The 13,006-nt window shown below is 45.5% G+C and overlaps 1 protein-coding gene across 3 annotated transcripts in view; it reads left to right on the top strand.

Moving 5' to 3' along the window:
- Positions 1–13,006, top strand: part of NBAS (NBAS subunit of NRZ tethering complex) — an 816,956-nt gene that overhangs the window by 280,624 nt on the left and 523,326 nt on the right. For all 3 annotated transcript variants that reach the window (XM_073568249.1, XM_073568248.1, XM_073568250.1), the window contains exon 29: positions 5,479–5,581. In XM_073568249.1, the coding sequence (XP_073424350.1) occupies positions 5,479–5,581 (103 nt within the window). The remainder of the gene's footprint in view (positions 1–5,478; positions 5,582–13,006) is intronic.

The raw sequence follows: 13,006 nt of genomic DNA, 5'->3' as shown, positions 1-13,006 counted from the left end.
AAAAAAAATAAATCTATATATATAAAAATGTGTGTGTGTGTGTGTCGGACATGCCCACTCCACATAGCAACCAATCGCTAAGCAGCTTTCATTTTACCAGAGCTGTTTAAAAGAAGCTGAGCTGTGATTGGTTGCTATGAGTAACAGTTTTCTTTGTAAACAGTTGTGGTAACTGAGGCCTATTTTTCTTATCATTTCTATAGTGTTATCATTCTTCTGTAAAGCTGGAAATAACACAATTTATTACCAAACCGACACAGACCACCCTCTGACACAGACTGCAGGGGGAGCCCAGTATCACACAGGATAGGATTAGATACACGGCTCAGCAGACTGTATCACACAGGATAGGATGAGATGCACAGAAAGGAAAAAGCAAAAATGTTTAGCAAAAGGCTCTTGAATGAGTTGAAAATAGAATACTATCAATACTTGGGTAATCGTTTAGTTAATTTGTGTTGCAAATCTGTAGTGTTAAATATATGATGTGAAATATTTTTATGTGTAATCATTATAATTTGTTATAACTAACCACAGTTGGTTACTATGCCCAGGGAACGCCGGGCTCTTCAGCTAGTATAAACACTGCTCAAAAAATAAAGGGAAAACTAAAATACCACATCCTAGATATCTCTAAATGAAATATTCCAGTTGCAAATTTTGTTCATTGCTTAGTGGAATGTGTTCAGAATAATAAAACAGAACAATTATCAGTGTAAATCAAAATGAATATCCCATGGAGGTCTGAATTTGGAATGATACTCAAAATCAAAGTGGAAAATCAAATTACAGGCTGATCCAACTTCAGTGGAAATGCCTCATGACAAGGAAAAGATGATCAGTATTGTGTGTGGCCTCCACGTGCCTGTATGACCTCCCTACTGTACAACGCCTGGGCATGCTCCTGATGAGGCGGCGGCGGATGGTCTCCTGAGACCTGGATTAAAGCATCCGCCAACTCCTGGACAGTCTGTGGTGCTACGTGACGTTGGTGGATGGAGCGAGACATGATGTCCCAGATGTGCTCAATCGGATTAAGTTTTGGAGAACGGGCTGGCCAGTCAATAGCGTCAATGCCTTCATCTTGCAGGAACTGCTGACACAGTCCAGACATATGAGGTCTGGCATTATCCTGCATTAGAAGGAACCCATATGCACCAGCATATGGTCTCACAAGAGGTCTGAGCATCTCATGTCGGTACCTATTGGCAGTCAGGCTACCTCTGGCGAGCACATGGAGGGCTGTGCGGCCCTCCAAAGAAATGCCACCCCACACCATTGCTAACCCACTGCCAAACCGGTCATGCTGAAGGATGTTGCAGGCAGTAGTTTGTTCTCCATGGCATCTCCAGATTCTATCATGTCTGTCACATGTGCTCATTGTGAACCTGCTTTCATCTGTGAAGAGCACAGGGCATCAGTGGCGAATTTGCCAATCCTTGTGTTCTGTGGCAAATGCCAAGCATCCTGCACAGTGTTGGGCTGTGAGCACAACCCCCATCTGTGGACGTCGGGCACTCAGACCATCCTCATGGAGTCGGTTTCTAACCGTTTGTGCAGACACATGCACATTTGTAGCCTGCTGGAGGTCATTTTGCAGGACTCTGGCAGTGCTCCTCCTGTTCCTCCTTGCACAAAGGCGGAGGTAGCGGTCCTGCTGCTGGGTTATTGCCCTCCATTGGCCCCCTCCACGTCTCCTGGTGTACTGGCCTGTCTCCTGGTAGCGCCTCCAGCCTCTGGACACTACGCTGACAGACACAGCAAACTTTCTTGCCACAGCTCGCATTGATGTGCCATCCTGGATGAGCTGCACTACCTGAGCCACTTGTGTGGGTTGTAGAGTCCGTCTCATGCTACCACGAGTGTGAAAGCACAACCAACATTCAAAAGTGACCAAAACATTAGCCAGAAAGCGTTGGTACTGAGATGTGGTCTGTGGTCCCCACCTGCAGAACCACTCCTTTATTGAGGGTGTCTTGATAATTGCCAAAAAGTTCCGTTTGCACAACAGCATGTGAAATTGATTGTCAATCAGTGTTGCTTCCAAAGTGGAGGGTTTGATTTCACAGAAGTTGGATTTACTTGGGAGTTATATTCTGTTGTTTAAGTGTTCCCTTTATTTTTTTGAGCAGTGTGTGTGTATATGTATATGTATGTATGTATGTGTGTATGTATGTGTGTATATATATATATATATATATATATATATATATATATATATATATATATATATCTGTCTGTGTGAGTGAGAAGATTGCTGATGACCTCAATTAAATGTGAGTGGTCATCTGTGGGGTTCATTGCATCAGTGGGTTTTGGAGACGACATATTAGGTGGCATGAAGACACATGTCTTAGTTCAGCTCTCTGTGACAATACACAGTACACCATACTGTGGAGCGCTGATTATGTGCACTGATCCAAAACTCATTGGGGTCACATGAAGGATGTTCATGAAACAGCGGGACATGACTCAGACTCGTGGCCGGAATCCTATAAAAATCACCTTCATCATATTTCACTGACAATGACATCTTGTGACCGAGCATTTACCTTGCAAGACTAAATGTAATATCTGGTAATATCTTAGAGAAATCTCATCATAGTGCTCAAGAATTTATGCAACGTTGATCCAAGAGGCAGAAATCTAGTGAGCGCTCTGTCACATCTTTATTTAGGCCTTCAGCTCGCGTTCCTGGGAGAATTTGCACTATGTTGAGGAGAGAATAGGGTGAAAGCGACTGAGAGTGACTTAAAAATAAATCATCCAATTAGTTTTCCTAAAGATTTTGCTCTGCGGACCCCCCCTCCATGAAAGACAGCAACTCAAAAAGTGAGTGACCCTACTTGCCAGAGCTTACATTGTATGGTATGATCCAGCCGCCTTTTGTACGAGGCAGGCAGCACATAGCCCTTCATGAGCCGTCACCAGCCTGTATCTGTGTATGTACAATGTGAACGGTAAGAAGGGCGTGCAAAACTAGTGGACAAGGCGACCCGGTTGTAAGGAATAAGGAAGAACATCAATGGCCTGCCTAGGGAAATGTGCTCTGTTGTACCATTAATACTGTAAGTGTTGAGAATTACCGGATCACAAGCAGTCGTGTTCTCCAGAGACCTGGTGCAGCCAAGTCTTGATGAAGGTTTGGGGTTTGGTGGTTAAATTAATAGGGGGCCACCATACAGTGTGTCAGTGGACTGTGTGAGCAGTCATACATGTGTGTGTGAGGGGTCATGGGGGAAATGTGGTTGTGGCTGTGGGGATCATCATACTGTGTGTGTGGCCTGTCGGGGCAATCATAGTGTGTTGGGGGCATCATACTGTTTGTGTGGAAGGCTGTAAGGTTCATCATATTGTGTGAGGCGCTGTGGGCGCCATCATACTATGTGTTGCAGGCTGTGTGGATTATCATACTACGTCTGTTGTGTGGGGGTAATCATACTATGTGTTGGAGGCCATGATGCTGTGTATTGAGGGGTTGTGGGTCCTGTGTTGGCGGGGTGTGGGAGCCATCATACTATGTGTTGGGGGCCATCATGCTGTGTGTTGAGGGGTTGTGGGTCCTGTGTTGGTGGGGTGTGGGCGCCATCATACTATGTGTTGGGGGCCATCATGCTGTGTGTTGAGGGGTTGTGGGTCCTGTGTTGGCGGGGTGTGGGCGTCATCATACTATGTGTTGCAGGCTGTGTGGATTATCATACTACGTCTGTTGTGTGGGGGTAATCATACTATGTGTTGGAGGCCATGATGCTGTGTATTGAGGGGTTGTGGGTCCTGTGTTGGCGGGGTGTGGGAGCCATCATACTATGTGTTGGGGGCCATCATGCTGTGTGTTGAGGGGTTGTGGGTCCTGTGTTGGCGGGGTGTGGGAGCCATCATACTATGTGTTGGGGGCCATCATGCTGTGTATTGAGGGGTTGTGGGTCCTGTGTTGGCGGGGTGTGGGAGCCGTCATACTATGTGTTGGGGGCCATCATGCTGTGTATTGAGGGGTTGTGGGTCCTGTGTTGGCGGGGTGTGGGAGCCATCATACTATGTGTTGGGGGCCATCATGCTGTGTATTGAGGGGTTGTGGGTCCTGTGTTGGCGGGGTGTGGGAGCCATCATGCTATGTGTTGGGGGCCATCATACTGTGTGTTGAGGGGTTGTGGGTCCTGTGTTGGCGGGGTGTGGGCGTCATCATACTATGTGTTGCAGGCTGTGTGGATTATCATACTACGTCTGTTGTGTGGGGGTAATCATACTATGTGTTGGAGGCCATGATGCTGTGTATTGAGGGGTTGTGGGTCCTGTGTTGGCGGGGTGTGGGAGCCATCATACTATGTGTTGGGGGCCATCATGCTGTGTATTGAGGGGTTGTGGGTCCTGTGTTGGCGGGGTGTGGGAGCCATCATACTATGTGTTGGGGGCCATCATGCTGTGTATTGAGGGGTTGTGGGTCCTGTGTTGGCGGGGTGTGGGAGCCGTCATACTATGTGTTGGGGGCCATCATGCTGTGTGTTGAGGGGTTGTGGGTCCTGTGTTGGCGGGGTGTGGGAGCCATCATACTATGTGTTGGGGGCCATCATGCTGTGTATTGAGGGGTTGTGGGTCCTGTGTTGGCGGGGTGTGGGAGCCATCATACTATGTGTTGGGGGCCATCATGCTGTGTGTTGAGGGGTTGTGGGTCCTGTGTTGGCGGGCTGTGGGAGCCATCATACTGTGTGTTTGGGAGCTGTAGGGACCATGATACTGTGTGTGAGAAAACTTTGACAAGGAACGGTTGCGTTAGACAACACTTTGCTTTTTGACTATCCTGCCTTGGATGCCATTTTAATCTTGATGGAATAAAGCTGGATAAATACATTTTTCCACCAGCAGCTGGAATGTTCCTTTTTTGTTAGTCCGCTGTGTGAGAACCTTGTCATTGTGTGTGGGGGCCATGGTATTTGATACTGTGTGGGAGGCGCTGTAGGCACATCATGCTGTGGGGCATTTTACGGTGTCTGGGACCTTTTGGGAAGAATTATACGGGCAGCTGTGAGGCCAGTATCTGTGGGGTATCATACTTTGCATGTGTGGGGGAATTTACTGTGAGATCTACTGAATTTGTGTCTATGGGGTCATGAAAGGGGGATCGTAATGGGTGAGAGCAATGTTGTGCTTCAGTAGGGGCATAATGTGCAATATATGTTACTCTCCCTGTGTAACATTCGTGATGTATGAGCTTGACTATTCCACCACATACATTTTTTTTTCCTTTGGGGGGGAGGAGGGATATATGGGGGGAGGGGGGCCTAAAACCAGGCTTTCACGGTGCGACCACATGATTTTCAGCCAATCTCATCGATCTTAGATTTGACCAAGCTTAGTCTCATGAGTTTGGAGCGTTTAGTATGTGGCTTATCGTTAAACAGGGCCAGAAATGAAATAACTAGCGCTGTATTATGTACACGGTGCCCGCTATTCTGACCTGCACTTTTCCTCCCGCTTTTTCAGACAACCTCCGGTCAGCGAGAGTCACTGGAAGGGTCTGCTGCAGGATATTCTGGACATGCAGCAGAATGTGTACACGTGTCTGAGTACGGACGTCTGCTATGAGGTGAGACCGCCGCGAACCCCACTGTGCCCTATTTACTGCTATAATTAAAGCGCAGAATTACATTTACATGGCTGGAGCCTAAAGGGACATGGCCTGGTATTTTCCTGGTTCCCATCCAGTAACCACTCCTTGGAATACAGCTACAGAGCAGAATATTGTGCCGCTGCCCCAATCAATTATTCATTAAAAACTTGGCGCTCATCCGCATGACAGCCGCACTGATTTACCGCCCAATAATTACTGTCAGATATCCACTGCTGGTTGGCCGCCCTCTGCTTGATTTTGGACATCACTGACAGTCTAGAGAGCAGAGCCCACACCGGCCGCTTTCTTTTCTTGAAATGACAAATTAAGTTGACTCAAATAAAAACAAAAAAACAAAAAATAAACAATTACATTATTGTCATTAGATATATACTTTAATATATATATATATATATTATTTATTTATTTTTTTGTGATTATAAATTCGCCAGTAAAAACATGTGATAATCAGCAAATCACTTTGATTCTTGCTGGAAATTTCTCTCTAAAGTGGCGGCTACTAGTTGTCTTAGTCTTGTCTGTTGCCTGTTGTCAAGTGTAATCCACGCGGCAATCGCTGCGACAGATGACAGGAAAATGGTGGCTGGTTGTTGTTTTTTTACTTTTTTTTATTTTACCATACGGGCATGCCAGAGAGGCTGGTTTTTAGTTCAGGGCAGCCATTAGATAGATACACTTGCACTGCTTCCTGGGATGTGATGCAAGGTTTATCACCTATAGTGCTGGCTAAATTGTGATACTAATGCATGAAAATCTGGACAGTTCCTGGATATCTGATAAGCGAACATGTCAGATATCTTAAAGAGAATCTCTCAGGAGATTTGTGGTATATAATCTGATAGCAGTATGATGTAGGGACAGACACCTCAAATCCAGCAATGTGTCACTTCATAGGCTTTGTGTTTGCGGTTTCAATAAAATCAGTGTTTTATCAGCAGGAGATTACCACTACAGCGACTAAGTGCCTCGTGCGTCCCAGTCCAACCACGCCCCCACCATTAACATTGGCAGCTTTCTGTTAATACTCGGCTGACAATCAGTGGTGTGGGCAGGGTTATACAAAGCTCAGCATTCCAAGCCCTGTGAGATCCACAGCAGAGAAAACTGTGATTTGTTTCAAAATGGCAACAAGCAGCCCGTAAGTGATGCATCACTGGAATCTGTGTCTCAGCCCCTATATCACACTGCTCTCAGATTACATAGCAAAAGCTTGCTGACAGATTCCCTTTAAAATGGGTTTGTGTAGCAGAAGCAGTATTACATTGTTGTGGGGGATGATGGCAGCAACACCACGCTTTTCGTCAGGATTTGTGTGAAAGGACAGATGCGCTTTAATGGTGCAACATATGCCGTTTAAAATTTTAGCAAACAAATGAGCCTAAACGTACACTTCAGCACTCTGCCGTTTTAGCATTGCAGCTTGGTGTCAGAAAACCAGATGTCTGACCCCCTATGATTACATGCGGAATGAATCTATACAGAACAGTAGGCCTGAAAATGACTCGCTGCTAAAAAGTGGACGTCTAGTCCTATAATCCGAATTGGGGTCATTTAATAAGCACTCTTGTAGTCTTTTGAGTTTTCCCAACCACTTGTCCCTCTTGTACAGTGTTGTAATGAATTCTGCACAGGGAGGACCTCGCACAGCACGGTCTTGTCGGTGAATTCCCCCCCACAGCTGTGTGATCCACATTTAGTATACATCCTCATTTTGGGCTCTGTTGCAGAAGCTTAGCGTGCACTGATCCTCGGAGGAGGTCCTGCCTGATGGAATCAGACATTACGTTGAAAGTCATAAATCAGATGTTGCACACGTTTGGAAAATGAATCATTACAAGATAACATTCTCCTAGACAAGTGGACCTGGAGTCATAACTAAGCTGGCTACTTATAAGGGTCATCCGGCCTTACAAGTCAAACTGCAGACTTGTGAATCCTCACGGCGCTCGCCCTATGCGCTGGCAGGATTTTCTGGTGGCGGACGCATGACCGCAAGTAATTGATTTGAATACATGCGGTCATGTGCCGACTAGACGTGCATGGCTGGACACGTCTAGTTGGAATGTGAACAAAACTATGTAAATTTCATAATTATGCTTATCATATGACCGCCCGTTCCCGGCACAATACATTATGAGAATCCTCGCATTGCATAGTGCATGCCTAAGTCTGAAAAACCCCTTTAAACTATGGGGTCAACTTTAATGAGCTGAACCAATGTACTAGTTAAACTTGGTCATACATATTCGATGGCTATTGGCCAAGCGATGATAGGCGATCGTTCAGACATCTCAGGCGACTCTCCAGTACACAGGACACTCATTTGGTTAAGCTCTCGTGGTCTCTGAGAAAGTCGCAGACTAACAAATGGGCTGGCGTCTTATCTTGGGGAGATCAATGTGGTCGGCAGTCGGAAATCAGACATGTCCGTACAACATTTCTTCCAACTTTCAGTTGACCAGTACTCCCATACAGTTTAGGCATCAGCCGGACCCGTCATTAATGTGTATGGGGGCCTTTACGCTTTAAGGGGCTTGTCAAAATACTCTGACAACCTTTTTTTTCAATCAGTATGTTTCCCCTTTGCAAAAAAAAAAAAGCTCCCATACTTCACTCCGGTGCCGTTCCAGTGTCACTCATTTCATTAGGGGAGATGCACAGATGGAAAACCAGAGAAGTCACCTTCACTCAGGAATACCATGAAGAGACGGGGAAATCCGCACACTGCCGAGCTCTCCCAGGCAGGGCTGTGGAGTTGGCGTCAGAGACCATTTTGCTAGAGTTGGAGTCAGTCGGTGTCATGGAAATTGAGGAGTCAGAGGTTTGGCTTACTAACTCCACAGCCCTGGTATGAGGGAGTTGGAGTCGGAGTGGGAGTCGGTGTCATGGTAGTTGAGGTGTTGGAGTCTGAGGTTTGGCTTACCGACTCCACAGCCCTGCTCCCAGGGCCCGGCGAGATTCTCCATTCTGCCTGCTCTGCAGTGTGTGGCTTTCCCCCATCTATTTTAGTTATTCCTGTGTGGAGGTGACTTCCCTGGGTTTCCATCTCTGTGTTCCCCTTAATAAGATGCAGGACGCCGGTTTTACCCTCCGGCACTCGGAGTATTCTGTCACTTGATGGAGACGCACACAATTTCTACAAGCTATTGGATGAAATTAAGGACTGTACTGGAGACGTAAGCGCTTCTTACAAGCCGGCATCATGTCAGGAAATAATTTTTAGCATTAGCAGTGTCAAACATTTCGTGCGGACCCTTTTTAATTCTCATAAATAGTTTGAGCCGAGTTTTTCTCAAGTTTCCGACTACAGATGAGAATGTCTTTTACATTTCAAAGAGGTTTGCCCATAATGTACAGTAGCTTTGCAAGTTACTTCTTATTAAACATTCTCAAGAAATGAAGCAGTGTTCATTTTATTGTTTAATGTGGATTGTCTAGGCTACCGGCCACCGCTGCAGTCTATAAGAGGTGGGCAGTCTTTCAAGCTAAGGAGCTCATTCCTTGCAGGCTCTTTGCCATAGAGTTTATGAGCAGAGCTCTAAAGCTGGTATGATCACAGTATCCGGCCAGCTTCTGGCCTCTGCACTCTGCCGATGTTGTAGAGTCAAAGTTATCTTTGCTTGCAGCATGAGAACAGTTAAAGCCAGTATCTCAGCCATACGTCTGTCCCGATGTGTCGTTCACCAGGCGAGATGGATCCTCTTAGCTCCTGGTCAGGTAGGCACTCGGACGTCAGACATTGATGCAGCAAGCTGTAAGGCATGTGGGCAGCGAGGACTTGTCACACACTAGAATCTCAGGAGCAGCAGGACGGGTGAAGTGGAAACCAGCAGGGATGGAAGCGAGTGTAAAAGAGAGCAAAAGGTCTAAAGACTCAATCCCAAGACACAAGTGTCTCAATGGACACTAAGTAGGTCTAGGGAGAAGATGTCCTTGATCCAAGCATGACAACTTGCAAAAATTGACGTGGAGCATAACCGAGGGCCCAAGAGGAGGAAGCACAGAGCCTGTGATAAGTGTGTAACACCGGAACTGTCAGTCCTCAGGAGGTCAAGGCTCCCTGGCAAGTAGGAAGTAGAGAGTTAAGGGGAGCAGTGTGCTCCTGAATAAAGAGGACGACACAGCTACTTTTATGAATATGTACCCAATAACCTAATTGAGCATGCATTTCACTTGTTAAAGACTAAACTTCAGACAGAAAGGCCCACAAACAAACAGCAACTGAAAACCACCGCAGTGAAGGCCTGGCAGAGCATCAAAAAGGAGGAAATACAGCGTCTGGTGATGTCCATGAGTTCAAGACTTCAGGCAGTCATTGCCAACAAAGGGTTTTCAACCAAGTACTAGAAATGAACATTTTATTTACAATTATTTAATCTGTCCAATTACTTTTGGTCCCTTTAAAAATAGGGTGGCACATGTTAAGGAGCTGAAACTCCTAAACCCTTTATCCAATTTTAATGTGGATACCCTCAAATGAAAGCTGAAAGTCTGAACTTCAGCTGCATCTGAATTGTTTTGTTTAAAATTCATTGTGGTAATGTCTAGAACCAAAATTAGAAAAATGTTGTCTTTGTCCAAATATATATGGGCTTAACTGTAAATCGTAGCTTCAAATGAATGTTGTAATTTGAATGCATTTTTAGCAGAGCCCTGTAAACCACCACCTACCTGTGGCTAACGCAGAGTGTTGTGAATTCGCTTTCTGGCCTACCTCTGGTTATTACTGAAGGTAGTGGAGCTGGTCAAATTAACAGAGGGGGTCGCGAGTTCTCTTTCTGGGCTCCCTCTGGTGGTTACTGGAGGTAATGGAGCTGATCTGATTAACAGAGGCTTGCCACCTGATAATGAGGATGACGATTGGAGCTCTGGGGTTTCAGACTGGGATTTAAGACAGCCGACTCCCTCTATCCCTGCTGGTGTTTTTTTTCCTGCCTCCTGAGGTCTTAGTTTCCAGCTCAGTCCCTGCATGCTCAGCTAAGTGTTCATTTGTTATTCTGTTTACATTTGATCTGGTTTTGTCTATCTCAGTTTTGTGTGGTCAGCCAGCTCCGGCTGGGGCTGTGCTGCATCACCATCCATATGTTACTGCTTGTGTCAGTTTGATTTTGTCTCTTATTAGATTGGCCTCTTTTTGCTCTGCTTTCAGAATATACCAGAGTGCTGATATAGTGGGCGAAGTCGCGCGACTTCAGTATTTTTTGAATCAGACGTGTTGGACTTTTTTGCAGGTTTTTTTGCGTGATTGCAGACAGTGTCTTTCCTTTCCTGTCCTGTCTAGTCAGTGTGGGCCCCATCGTTTGCTCAGTCTATTTTCCTGCCTGAGTTTGTGTTTTCATCTTGCCTCACCGAAAATATATGTTTGGGGACTATCTATTCCTTTGGGGTCGGCTCTGGGGCAGTTTAGATTTCCCCTTTCTTGCTTTAGGCTTATTTAGTTCTCCTGCTGTGTCGAGGTGTCTAGGATCATCGTAGGTACGCTCCACGGCTATTACTAGTTGTGTGGATAGGAGCAGGGGTCTGCAATCAGCTTAGTTACCAACCTCTCTGGTTTTCTGTGGCTTAGCTTGGCTTGCTCTCCTCCTCGGTGACCCAATCATAACAGCAGAGCCTTTTCTGCTTATTCGTTCCCTGCGATGTCATGATGCACGTGTGACATCACAGGACCTACTAATCTGAATAGGCACCGGAAATGCCGTATGCTCTAGGGGTTCTGCAGTGTCCTGGTCCAGTGCCAAAAACCAAGACGAAGCCAAACTAGATCAATTGGGATCACCAGACATGGTAAAATAGAATATCCTTTAATAAGTAGCAACTACACAAAAACAATGAATAAAAGCCATTAAAAAGTCAAAAACATGACACAAGACATGATCAACCGCAATTAGGATGACCAACCCTGTCCGGCAAAGAGATGGATAATGCTATCTTGGTAAATCATATACAGGGCCCATGTAAATAAGACCAAACAAGTGAGATATTAAAAATGCTCTATGGAGATCAATATTAATAAAGCTATAACAACTCCTATACGATGAAGGTTAAACTCCAAAAAAGCAGCCATAAAGCATGATGAAAACAAGATGTAATGAAAAGCGCTGCTGGAAAGAGCAAGGATCCAAAGGACAAGGAATACATGCATCAAGCAAGTAATGGTGCCAATATAGTGTATTGATAAGAAAGCATAATAACCTGGGTCATCAATAAGTCATGCATCTGACAGGGCACAATGCGTCCAATGCGTGTCGCCACCAGCGTGTGGCTTCCTCAGGGGCCGAATAGGTGATCCCAGAAAAGTCTTCAGTGTTGCCTTCCGTCTTTTCCCTTTGGCCCTGGTCCAGTGGCCGCATCTGTAGTCCATGGGTGCTGGACCGGGTTCCTTTGAATCTTATTGCTCAGCTCTGTCAGCTTGGTATGGTTTTTCTGCTTCAATATGAAAAAAAAACCTCTGAATTCATAAGGCAGATCTGAATTCGGTCTATAAGCACGTTTCCGCAAGCTGATTTTACACCGACTGATGCGAATTGGTAGGAGGGGCAGACAATAATGCGATCACTCAGTCACAGTATGGTTTACCTATTATCTGTAGTACATCTTCTGTTTATGTGGGAACATGTGCTGCCCGCATCATCCGCATCATGATATTCTTTTTGCCAACTTTAAAGCTTGATAGTCGGCATTGCACCTGCCATATTATACACAAGCCACAGATCAGGAATGAATCACCCCCCCTGTAAAAGGGCCTTTAAAAGGTTTTCCACAATCTCTTCTTAAACTAAATGTGCGGCCCCAATAAAATAATACTATAATCACCTCCCATGCCGGTGCCGTTTCTGGTGTGTTGGCACTTGCTCTCCTCAGGGCTATGATACGGTGTTGTCTTTTCTGACAGTATCAGAAACAACTTTTTTTTGTACAAGATGAACTAATTAAAATTTTGAAAACAACAACTTCTCTTCCTTTTTTGGAGGGTGCCGGGGTTTGATCTTTTGTATTGTGCTCATCTACAGTCATAAACGCCAACCCATTTTATGTGTAGGAACATTTCTTCCCATTTGGTACTATGATCTAATACTGGAGATCCCATGAATGCTGGTGTAAGAAGAGGCTGCTCATACTGCTGTCCATCCTGTCTCTGTTCTAATACTGGTGATTCCAGGAGTGCTGGGGTAAGAAAAGGCTGCAAAAACTGCTTTCCATCCGGTCTATATAATCGTATACTGGATATTCCAGAAGTGCAGAGCTAAGAGACCGCTCACTCTGCTGTCCATCATATCTGATCTAATATTGGAGTTACCAGAGGTGCTAAGGTAAGAAGAGACTGCTCACACTGCTGTCTGCCCTGTCTATTTAATCTAGTACTAGAGATACCAGGAGTGC

The sequence above is a fragment of the Dendrobates tinctorius genome, unplaced genomic scaffold, assembly GCF_039654945.1.
Source record: "Dendrobates tinctorius isolate UK_male_01 unplaced genomic scaffold, ASM3965494v1 ptg000021l, whole genome shotgun sequence".
In the NCBI taxonomy this organism is placed as follows: Eukaryota; Metazoa; Chordata; class Amphibia; order Anura; family Dendrobatidae; genus Dendrobates; species Dendrobates tinctorius.
This window is presented reverse-complemented; position numbering and strand designations above follow the sequence as displayed.